At 47.0% G+C, this 12,261-nt stretch overlaps 1 protein-coding gene across 1 annotated transcript in view; it reads left to right on the top strand.

Annotated features, from left to right (window-relative positions):
• The first annotated feature begins 5,168 nt into the window (after window positions 1–5,168).
• Window positions 5,169–12,261, top strand: part of LOC126091914 (Down syndrome cell adhesion molecule-like protein Dscam2) — an 895,908-nt gene continuing 888,815 nt past the window's right edge. The window contains exons 1-2 of the mRNA XM_049907230.1: window positions 5,169–5,183; window positions 5,276–5,428. Coding sequence (XP_049763187.1) covers window positions 5,371–5,428 — 58 coding nt within the window. The 5' untranslated portion in view covers window positions 5,169–5,183; window positions 5,276–5,370. The remainder of the gene's footprint in view (window positions 5,184–5,275; window positions 5,429–12,261) is intronic.

Raw genomic sequence — 12,261 nt, 5'->3', positions numbered from 1 at the left:
CACACTTCAGTTGAGTAACCAAAGCGTGAATGGACTATTACATCACAATTTGGTGGGAAGTTAAGCCCCTCGCAAACGTAGGGAAGACAAGGGTTTAGCGACTCGTCGACGGCAAGATCGTTAGATACGCAGCACGGGCTCGGGGTGGGGAAGGGGGGGGGGGGGAGGGGAATGAAACGGGAGGGGCCCTTGACAAGAAACCACCCCGATATTCATTTTTAACGGCGCAGGGAAATCTCGGGGAAGCTAAAGCGCGAATCGCCCATCTGCCGGCTGCTGTATTGCCGGCAGATTGCGGGCCGTGGGTTTGCCTTAATGGTAGGAAACGGTTACAGGTCGTAACGAGAAAGAACAAAAGTCTTTTATTTTCTATCAGTGAAAGAAATGCATGACTTTCTCCGAACTTGAATGTGTTTCTGTCAACGTTCGTTTGGAAATATTTTGCTGTCATAACATACACTGTACATTGCATCTGCAATACACGGGCGAGACAGCGTCTCCACTCCTCCAAAGCCCAACTAATACGCTACACATCTACAACTATCTATATACTCTCCAAACCACTATGCAGTGCATGACAGTGGCGATAGCTGTGGCAGTAGATACTCCCGGATTAATCACTTCCAGTTGATACTAGAAACTTTTTAAGAAGGTTTTGACGAGATCGTCTGTCTTCAGGTGTCTGCCAGTTCAGACTCTCTCCCGTGGGTCAAACAAACATGTCTTGCCTTTCTCCGTGTACATTCAATATCCCCTGTTAGTCCTGTTCAATGCGGATCCGACAAACACGGGCAGTATTCTAGGATGCGTTGCGCAACTGTTTTGGATGGGGTCTCCTTTGTAGACTGGTTGCATTCCCCCAGTAGTCTACCAATAAACCGGGGTCTAGCGCGTGCTCCACCTACGACTGAGGCTGGAAAATCATCCCGTTTCACGCAACTGCCAAGTTTTACCCCCGGATATTTGCGTGAATTGAGCAGATCCGACTGCAACTCACCCGACCGACGTGGCGCGGTGGGCAGCACGCTGGACCCGCATTCGAGAGAACGACGGTTGAAACCCCCGTCCCGACATCCAGATTTAGGTTTTCTGCGATTTCCCTTAATTGCTCCACGCAAATGACGGAATGGTTCCGTCTCTAAAGACCGCTCAGATGACGGTACGTCAAACTCTAATCTGCCTTTCCTCCACCCGTGAATCACTGATACCCACTGTGAATCAGTTTCAAGAAATATGGAAAACAGACGGATTTAAAATTATTTCTAACGTTCCCATCTCATTTCTTTACAGACATAACGTAGCGATTCAGACAGTGTTCTAATCACTGGGTTATTTAGCATGAACATATACGAGGGTTGGAACTGAAATAGTGGCAAATATTTAGTCACAACCGATACAAAAGACCTACACGTTTGCACCTGTTACTGTCCTTCAAAGTAGTCACCAGCATTTTGTAGAACCCGTTGCCAGCGATGTGGAAGGCGTAGTGTACCGTTAGCAGAGCCTATTCTGTTGATGGTGCGATTGGAGCGGTCTACTGCCTGTCGAATCTCTGTAACAGTTCTGAAGCGAATGCCACGAAGTGGTTCCTTCATCTTCGGAATCAAATCAAAGCATCAAGGGGAGTATGGTGGATGGGACAGTATTTCCCAGTCCCATCGACCGAACAGAGCAGCCACAGCTTGCGCTGCATGCGCCCCCGCAGTGTCGTGCAAAATGATGGGTGGGTTGAGCAGAAAGTATCGCCGTTTCTTTTGCAAAGCTGGTCGCAGGCGATGCTCCAAAAACGAACAGTCATACCGTGCACTGACGGTCTGCCGTGGTCTCCGTTGTTCCTGTTTAGAAAACGTACCGACACCGTTACGCTAGGCCGCTCGCTCACAGGTGGCTGTTTGTCCCTCAATTGTGCGCACGCCGGTGAGGTGGGACGGCCGAGTCCAAGGTAAGGTAGGCATGTCAACAACGTGTGCTGTCAGCGTCAGTACTAGATTCCGTTGCATAGTGTCTCCACAACAGTGTTGCCACTATTTAAGTTCCAACCTACGTATTTCCAACTGGAAAGGAGTACATATCAACCCAAGTGTTCAAATATCTAAAAAAATACAGAAATTTAACATTGCCGTTCTCTAATATATAATATATCAACACTTACGATAGTTGTCTGCTTCAACTTGGTCCCCCCTCATTGTGTTTTCCTGAGATTCCCAGTTTTTCGAGAGGAACTGTTTCTTTTCTCGTTGATGGCTCTGAGCACTATGGGACTTAACTACTGAGGTCATCAGTCCCCTAGAACTTAGAACTACTTAAACCTAACTAACCTAAGGACATCACACACATCCATGCCCGAGGCAGGATTCGAACCTGCGACCGTAGCGGTCACGCGGTTCCAAACTGACGCGCTTAGAACCGCACGGTCACACCGGCCGGCTTTCTCGTTGACATCCCAAAGTTGTTGACAATTATAGCCAGTGTTAGTTTTTATTTTCATCACACTTCCCACTGTCTCTATTGAAAGCCAACTTTTTCCACACGATACTAAACTTTTTTTCACTGTCTGCATTCTTTCTTGGGATAGCAAAAATGAACTCCACAAGCCTCTCGAATTCTTCGTTTAAATTACATCCAGACTTCATACAGCACTGTAGGATAATTTCCCAGCTTTTCTAAAGACGCACATTATTGATTCTCCAGTACTTCTTCTGTTATTTGCTTTATCGAGTACAACATATGAAAAGTAACGCTTTCATCACCGTGGTATTCATCACCGTAGTTTTGTAGATTTCAAAGCATAATTTAAATTCTTTGTGCTGTAACACAATTTAATGAGCATTTCCTTAGTTCCGACATATCTTTGAGAAATCGTGTAGACCAATTTCTCCACTATTCAATACACTTTTTACAGCAATTTTGTTTAGAACGGTATTCTCTGCTGTTTTTGCACCGTCATGACTGTTACCGGAATAAATGTATTCAGTTGCCTGTCATCTAATTTCAGAACTAAATTGTTATATTCTGCCAAACTCTCATTGCAGTAATATCTTTTCTCTGAATTCTTGAAAAAAAATTCCTGAAATTTTTAATTTTGCGTGAATAAACAGAAACCATAGTCCACTGTCTTCCTGTTCAAAGAACTTCTTTAATGTTATTGGGGAGTCCGCGTCACTTAAGATGTACCACTTCAACGGTTCAAGGAATTTTAGGATACGTTTCACCGTTGGGCGTTTCACCACAGTCTTCCCTTGTCAGAGGCCATGCTGCTGGCCGAGCGGTTCTAGGCGCTACAGTCTGGAACCGCGTGACCGCTACGGTCGCAGGTTCGAATCCTGCCTCGGGCATGGATGTGTGTGATGTTCTTAGGTTCAGTTAGGTTTAAGTAATTCTAAGTTCAAGGGGACTGATGACCTTAGAAGTTAAGTCCCATAGTGCTCAGAGCCATTTGAACTTGCTGGTATTCGATTCCAAGAAACTCAAAGAATTACTTCAGCTTACTGACGCGTTCTGTGCGAATGTCAAAATGATGATATACCTTGTAACAGATATTCTTGGTGTCAACAGGTACTGTCTTTACCATTGGAGACTCCAGTTCGTTATGAATAGTTTGTGCAGCACATCCTGCTGTTAGCACCTTCTTCTTAAATGTCTTCCATTATAGAGTGTACTCTGTTGCCCAGGTCTGTATTTGTAAGACAGCCAAGTTGACAGGTGCATTGTCTGCAACAAAATCAATCATTCCTTCTTCCAGTATGTAACACCTTAAAACAGACTGAACGCGTTCTGCAACAGCTTCAACAGTCTTATCTGGCAGAGTGGACTCTCACAGAAGCCTTATCCCTGCATGAATGTTTGTGTTGTCAGGCATGCGGGAAAATTTGCAGATTCTAATCAGAACAGGAAGTGTCCTCTTTTCTTTCCTGATTGATGCATCACGTGCTGCTACGACGATATTTGCGGACTGAAACTCATCTTTTAATCATCCCTCAAACTAGTTTTATACAACATTCATAACGGTAGCTTCTGATTTAGCCCTTGCCATAGAAATTTTCTGATCACATATCTTTTTGAGAAGAGTGCTAATATTTTGAAACGACTGATTATGAGCAACATTGATATATGACCACACGAGTTCTATGTGATGCAGTTTCAGCTCGTCAAAACATAATTGTTTTGGTCGGAAGAACATTTCTAACCTAGTTTTGAAAACCGAATTTTGTTTTACTTGTAGGTATTGCAGCGGTATATTAAATGCTACCCAATATCGTGGGTCTCTTTGTTCTGGATTAACAAAATTACGTTGCAGGTGACACATTTAGCACCGGAGAGGTGGTCTTTAATTTGCTTTATGCCAGCCTAGTCATTCTGAAAACGATCTTGAAATTTACGTTTCCGACGTGCCATTTCAGTTTTTGCATTGCTCTGGTCGAGTGGTTGTTCACTAATTGATCATGCACAACCCACAGGGATGTGACAAGGAGACAGCGCCCGTAATCAGACAAGTAGGGAATGCAAGCTAATTTAACAAAGACGCACACTGACCGGCACTTGTAGTATCAACTCAGTATGGCGCAATGTCGCGCAATGTACGAAATAACTTCCTGTAAATATAGGAAAAGTAATGTGTTCATACGAACGAAGTTTCAGTATTCAGTAGGAGGTTAGTATCGAATCGGTCGTGAATAAGCTTAATAAGTGGCACTAATGCTGAGCTGGCTGTGTGTTCTGGCAGGAACAAATGACGTTAGTGCTGCCAACTCTGAATCCAAAACATTTTCCGTAATCAGACAATGGGAATTGCAGAAAGCGTGCAGCGTGTGTAAATAAAGGGAAACTGAAGAACGAAGAGGAGGAGAGTACATCTGGTTACCCTAATAAAACTACTCTCGTCAATAGCATATGGCCCCAGTTTCTCGAACGCTTCTTGTTTTAATCTTTTGCCGTAGAACGGATGAGAAAATAAAAAGAATTGCCGTGCGCTACGTTGTATCCATTTGTTATGAAAATTCGCTCCATAAGGTCGAGCGTGAATATTTTGTGCGGAACGCAAGAATGAGAGCAAGTGTGCTTCTCGGCACGCAACATGGCGGAGGCGTGCGGGCATGACGTCACGGCGCTGGGGGCGCGAGTGGCGCCGCGCGCGGCCGCGGCCAGCTCTAGCCTCATTCGCCCGTCGGCCGCCGCACGGAGAGGTGGGTTGCTGCGGGCAGAGCAGAGCAGCTGCAGCCAGGGCAGCCGGCAGTGCCTGCACACGGTATAACGCCTTGCTCCTCCATTCTTGCAGCTCCTCTGCGCGGTGCTTCGGTTTTCTCGTTTGTGGAGTGCGACGCTTCTGACAACGGCTGAGGCAGTTTATGAGGATCGTGTAAGAGCCGCAGCATGAATCTACCGGTGCTGTGGCGCTTCGCCACGCTGCTCCTCATGGGATGCAGTCTCGGTGAGTACACAGATTCACGTTTACTCTCATTAACTGAGTAGTGCTGGAATGCAGCCTCGTTCGATTCCTGACCGACTTTCTGTAATTAGCTAGTACAGTGCAGGAGATAAATCAATGGTCACTGTTGGCGACATTGTGCTAGCAGTAGCGTGTTGCACCTGTAGAGTGGAGAACGTTCAGATGGAAAACAAAAAAAAAGACTTAAGACTCCTCTGAAGCGTTCTTTCCTTCCCTTAGCAGAGCGGTAACCTCCATATGGCAGTGGTGGGTACGGAGGCAGTCCGGGTCATCTGTTTTATCGCCACTGTTCTCGGGTGTGCTTTTTAGTCCTCCCTCAAGAGGGTTTCGATTTAGCTCAATCTTATTACAGTGAACTAAGTAAGGAGTAGAGTCTTAGCATAGAGAATAATGAATTGAAGGGTTCTGGATTCGATACCTAAGACTATACGGTTTTCTCTGGTGCTTAACGGGACTGAAAATGTTGGAAATTGTGTGCGTGCGGACGCTCGTGTGTTTGTGTGTGTGTGTGTGTGTGTGTGTTTGTGTGTGTGTTTTGAGCGAGATGCGAGGCAAGCCATACTAGATGGTAATCTGGAGAGGGAGTCATGAGTTAGACAGCCTCTTCAGGCATGAATGTGGATTATAATTGTGGCGTTACTTTCTCTGTGCAACATAAGTATGGTAATTGAAAGAGAAATCCGGAAATTCTTTCGTTGTGCTCGTAAATAATATGTAAGGAATGTTTTCGGGAAGGCTGACTTGTCGCGGTAGGGGAGAAAGCAATGACGTATCACCGTCAGTGGGACCAAAATAGTCAATAGCACAGTGGTATTCAGATTATTACTCAATAAAAGCTTTACTGAGGGCCTTTGTTTTAAATTAAGCAATTTCACAATATGTATATATATCCTGTGCCAGAAGAGACACGAGTGAAGATTGGAGCAATTTTCGGGATCCGCAGATTGACGTGCACGCCTCGATGTCCTGATTCAGATGTTCTGCGCCCTGCCTAAGCAGCCAAGTGTCCGGCGAGTGCGTTTCGGTGATTGTCGTGGAATGTCTACCGTTTACCTAGAGAGCAATGCCGCGCTGCTGTGATGTACTGCTGGCAGCCCATTTGGGCTCGGTTGTGGTATTAGGTCTCGGCGGTATTCGCTAGTGACGAGCAGTGTGCGGCGGGTAGTACGGCAGCTGGGGAGGGAAGTGGGGGTGCAATCGAGGGCTGTTTTTGCCGGCGTCGACGGCGCTGCCGGTGAATCAGAGGTGACCCCAGGGCGGCGCTTCGCGGCGCGATCGATGCCGCCGCCCAAGATGCCGGCCGGGCGAAAGTGGACGGAGTGGTTGCCATGGCGACGGCGCGCCGCCCCGGTCCAGCCTGCCTCGCCGAGTGCCGCTGGTCAATAGCGGCCGTGGCGTGGCGTGGCCTGCCCTGCCCGTGCCGCTAATTGATTGCAGCAGCTCTGGCTCTGGTGGGGCGCAGAAGGCGGCCCCGGGCCCTTCCAGAACGGCCACCCCCCCCCCTCCCCCCTCGAGCTGAAGACTGGCCGACAGAGTCCGGTCAGCAAAATCTTCTTCTATTGTCTGTTTGGTTTGTAGCGTTCTCGGAGCTGAACCTCGACACGGAACGGAGGCCACCGTAGATACCTAGAGAGCTACTTGGTCTTTGGAATATCTTGGCCTCTGCATCAACATTCGTTCAACTATCTCGTTGCCGTATAGAGTCAGCGTCACCCACTTTTAGGTACACCCGTGCAAGTGCGCTGTGAAATGTGAGAACGGTATTAAGTACTGTGTCTCGTGATGACTGCGCCACCAGGGAAACATCTGTCGCTATTTACGAAGCCGTGTGTTAAAATTCCGTTCTAACAGGCCTCGGAAGGCCGAAAAGGTAGCGACCGACCGCCATATCGTCCTCTACCGACAGGCGTCACTGCATGCCGATATGGAGGGACGTGTGGTCAGCACATGGCTCTCCCAGCCGTATGTCAGTTTTCGTGACAGTAGCCGCTACTTCCCGATCAAGTAGCTCCTCAGTTTGCCTCTCAAGGGTTGAGTGTGCCCCGCTTGCCGACAGCGCCCGGGAGACCCGACGGTCTCCCATCCGAGTGCCAGCCGAACTCGACAGCGCTTAACTTCGGTGATCTGACGGGAACCGGTGTCACCACTGCGACAAGACCGTTGACCTTTCCTCTGCTGGACGATATTTATTTATTTGAATATGGTAGGGCTGGAGCTAAATGTAGTCCACAAAACTTCTGGTCGACGTTCCGACTTGGATATCAAGTCCCGTTAAGCGTGGAGCATATTTTAGTCACTTCTGTTGATCACGGTTCTTGGTTCTTTGTTTGTCCAATAAATGAAAACCTTGAGTAGTCTGGTAGAAGTTTCGATAAGAACTGAAACGTTGCTTACCGAACCCCAACCCCCACCCCGTTTCCGCGAGTACCTGTTAATTTTTCATTGTACCTAGAGAGGGCCTGCTTAAATCTTTAAAAATAATTGAATCTACAGCTTCTGAAAAAGGGCTGTCGACGTGTTGCTATACAACCGACTGCCGAGTTGGTGAAAATACGCCGTGTGCTGTTGACGAGAACCCCCGTCTGTCCACCTCTGTAGGCACAGCCTCACGTGCAGCCACCCCGCCAAACGCCGCCCCTGTGACAGCGGGCCCGCCGCGCCGCCTGTCGCCGACGTTCAGCCGGTTCAGCAGCAGGGCAGCCATTACTGTTGACGGGTGTGGCTCCCAGACTCTTACATGCCGTACCAGGTCACAGCACTTCCCCACGCTCGCCATTCAACGCTGACAGCTACACAGTAACAAGAAAGATGTCGGGAACTTTTTAACGGGCCGTGCTGCGATTCGGCTATTCATTGACTGTACTTGGGTAGTTTTGTGACCAGTTTTCAACTTCCCAGCAGAATTAATCGTATAACGCACGAAATCCTGTCAAGTGTCGGAAATGTCATTGAGGGTCAGTCTGAGATATAAAGTCATTCTCTTCTGCTGTTGATAGGTCGGATGTAAACTGACGACAGATATCAAGCAATGCAGCAGCGTTACTGAAACTGCAGTCCAACAGCTGCTCCGCAGTTGTGGCGCGCCGAGCTCGGAGAACCCTGTACAGTGTTTGCTTTTTGGTTTCGTGATGACATTTTGAGACCCTTAAATAGAAAACGGCCAGTGAGAGTTTGCGCCTATGCAACGGTAAAGCGCAGCAATCGTACCCGTTTTCTATTTCCATGTAAACGTAGAAGCTATATCGCACCTCCAGAAAATGACGCCGCACCAAAGCCACGATGGCTTCTTTTTGTGACGTCTTTTGTGATGACACTAACGTCGACTGACAGATGCAGCTCGAGATGACGCATTATCTGAGACACTGTAAAACTGACAAGAGGGGTGATAATTTTTCATTGTCCCGCAAACGAAGAAAGCGTGGCAGAGCGTCTTGCTGCTCGGCAACACACCGATATCGAGAAACCACTCAGAGATGAGTACGGCCGCTGCGAGTTGCTTTCCCTTTCTCCTTCGTTACCCCTCTCCCCTCACCCCGCTCACATACGCACAGAGTTCACACGCTCTCGTTCCCTGCCAGAACACGGCCGTCGCATTGTTGGTGAGCCTGTCCTTTCTTGCAGTGCCCTACCTGCTACAGCTACGGAGGGGTGAACTTAAGTCTTCGAACAGTTTGAGTCTGAGAATAGGTGGCCACGAGAGGTGGACGAGCAGCACGGTAGAGGTGGCGTGTTGTTGACGCGGAGACAGCCCCGTCGGCGCGGGTTTTCGAACAATTTTGTTCTCGTCAAAGGCCAGCTCACATACGTGCAACCAGCTTTTTGAAACAGCAAATATGAAATATGAGCGACAAGAGCCCACGCTAGTATCAGTAGAATATGAGGTTGAGGTTGAGGGTGCAATGATCTGTTAAAAACATTGCCACAAGCACATCGCCGGCCGGCTGCAGTGGCCGAGCGGTTCTAGGCGCTACAGTCTGGAACCGCGCGACCGCTTCGAATCCGGCCTCGGGCATGGATGTGTGTAATGTCCTTACGTCAGTTACGTTTAAGTAGTTCTAAGTTCTAGGAGATTGATGACCACAGCAGTTAAGTCCCATAGTGCTCAGTGCCATTTTTTAGCACAACGCCCAAGACCAATTCATATTACATAATTTGATGTAATGGAATAGTATCGGCACAATTGTAGTTTCCCTTAGGGAAATAAACAGCCATATAACAAACAAGTTGAAGCAGACAATGTGACTTCTTCTGCCATAAGACGTGTATAATTCCTACTGTTCATTCTCAAACTTTTTGCACGTCATAATAATATGATTGAGAACTGCTATTTAAAAGATGAGGAGTCTGTAGATCGTTCTGTGGGGATGTTTCGAATATCAGCCGTGCTCTAGCTCCATCCGTCGCTTTGTTTTACGCCTTTGGTAATGACTGGTTGCAGCATGAGACTTGATTCACACCAAGTGATTTCTTAGTACACAGCCTTGGCTTGGCAACCCGTACGTCATCTGAAATATCTATCACACATTTATAAATTTTATTCCATTTGATGAGAGAATTCAGTTTTAGCAACGCATTTTCACATATTGCTACAAACATTTATTTGTTTACGACTGCAATATTCCGTATTTTGTTACTGCCTTTATTGCAAAGAACGCAGACGTACATAATATAAATTTCGTGGAAGCCAGGGCTACTGCATCTTGCCACTTACACTGTACAGCGTTGAGATGATGGCATCCCTAATGTTTCAATATCGGGTCTAGATAGAGGCCCAAGAAACTACGTTTCTTTCATTAAAAATTTATATGTCGTGTGACTAGGGCCTCCCGTCGAGTACACCGTCTTTCGATTCGACGCCACGTCGGCGATGGGGATGAAGTGATGACGATTAGGACAACACAACACCCAGTCCCTGAGGAGCGGAGAAAATCTACGACCCAACCTGGAATCGAACCCGGGCCCTTAGGATTGACATTCTGTTGCGCTGACCACTTCTTTTTGGTCGTTGTTGATCGTTGCGGACGTCACATGACATCCGTTCAAGTTCGTTTTGTTGATCCTTCCAGTCAGTTTTTTATTACAGGGGCCAACCAGCTCTCTGACCGAACACGCTGAGCTACCGTGCCGGCTATCACTCACCTACCGGGGGCTGACGTTTCTTCCATTAATGGAGCGGTATATTTTTTTTAGCGGCTGGTGAAAAGAGCAGTACAGTGATAAAAAAAGACGTAGTAACGATAACACATTTGGCAAACACGGCCAACAAGTACGCTGCATGTTCGACACAAGTGTGGCAGCGATGCGCATGCGGAAGGCGTACGTTGCGCGTTTCCACTGAAGGTGGCCGATATTTGTGCTGGGCGTGCAGTTTAGCTAATTTAGTGAACATGTATCGCCTGTGTTGTCAAACTGCGTAAGCCGCTTGTGGCACAGTGAAGCAATGGTTTTGCTTTGGTGTTCAGTAATACCACATGAAACGTAACCTAATTTCCACACGGAGCAAACAGAGCGTGCTTGAAAGAAATGTGAACCACGTGCAACAATGTAGCCACGAATAATAAGGTTCCAGCGTGCTTCCCGTCCCGTCACCCCAGCCTGCTTGTGGGAACAGAAGAGGATGGAGCAGAATGCGTCTGAAAACAGCGAGCATCGTCCGCGAGTTTACTTGTAAGGAGGATAAAATGAAGCTGGGGCATTCTGTGTCGTTGATTGACAAAACGCGACAACAACAATTGTAAAAAATCATTGTCTGTGTTCTGCTGCTAATATATATTTACTGGGAATCTGGTTTTCACACCTTACGCCATCATTGGATAAGAATGGAATATAACATCCACAGGCAAATAATTGATACAGAGTTCTTAAAAGGAAAGCGTTGCATTTCCTTTCAAGTTGGAAAGGAAATCGTTACAATTACAAACGAGTGATGAGTTGTATTTTTATGTTACAATCTCGTTCTTTCAGCTACACGACACTGGAACTGTAGGTAACGGAGGGCAAAAAGCAAACTGCCTTTGGACATATAAAAGTAACCTTGTATACTGTACCAAATTTATTAATTTCAAGTATTTGCAACAGTGTCACCTTTCTGATTTTCCCATCAGTACGTAGAACGGCACTATGTATGTCGTATGGGTGATTTTCTGTTGAAACATGCTGTATAAAGCTTGAAACTGTCTTTCCTATCCTCCATCTTCCCTCTTATTGCGAGACCTATCGGCCACAGTATTTGCAATTGATATTATACACACTACTCTGTGCCTAATGTTTGTTAAATAATTCGTTACGTGTGTGAATGTAATTTTTAGAAAGCAAGTACGTAGTTGCGAGAATTCAGTTGTTTTGCAAGGCCAGCATAGTATGACTAACGAGGGTATTAGTAATATCTGTACACGTCGCACACCGTTTCATCTGTGGGCGCGATATTTACTTATTACCTCACGGTGCCCTAACAAGGCGAGAACCGATGCATGAGTTGGCCCGAGTCCCAATAGCGAGCAGCGAAATATGCGACCGACACCTGACGAACACAGCTGCCAACGTACGGTGGACATATAAATAAGAACATTAAATAAAACTGTATGGCTCCAGAGACTTTTCAGGTCTGACATACATAGACTGAAGCGATGAATGAAAATTTTTACCGAGGCCGGGATTCAAAAAAAATGGTTCAAATGGCTCTGAGCACTATGGGACTTAACATCTGAGGTCATCAGCCCCCTAGAACTTACAACTACTTAAACGTAACTAACCTAAGGACATCACACACATCCGTGCCCGAGGCAGGATTCGAACCTGCGACCGTAACGGTCGCG

Source organism: Schistocerca cancellata, chromosome 7, assembly GCF_023864275.1.
Source record: "Schistocerca cancellata isolate TAMUIC-IGC-003103 chromosome 7, iqSchCanc2.1, whole genome shotgun sequence".
NCBI classification, from domain to species: Eukaryota; Metazoa; Arthropoda; class Insecta; order Orthoptera; family Acrididae; genus Schistocerca; species Schistocerca cancellata.
This window is presented reverse-complemented; position numbering and strand designations above follow the sequence as displayed.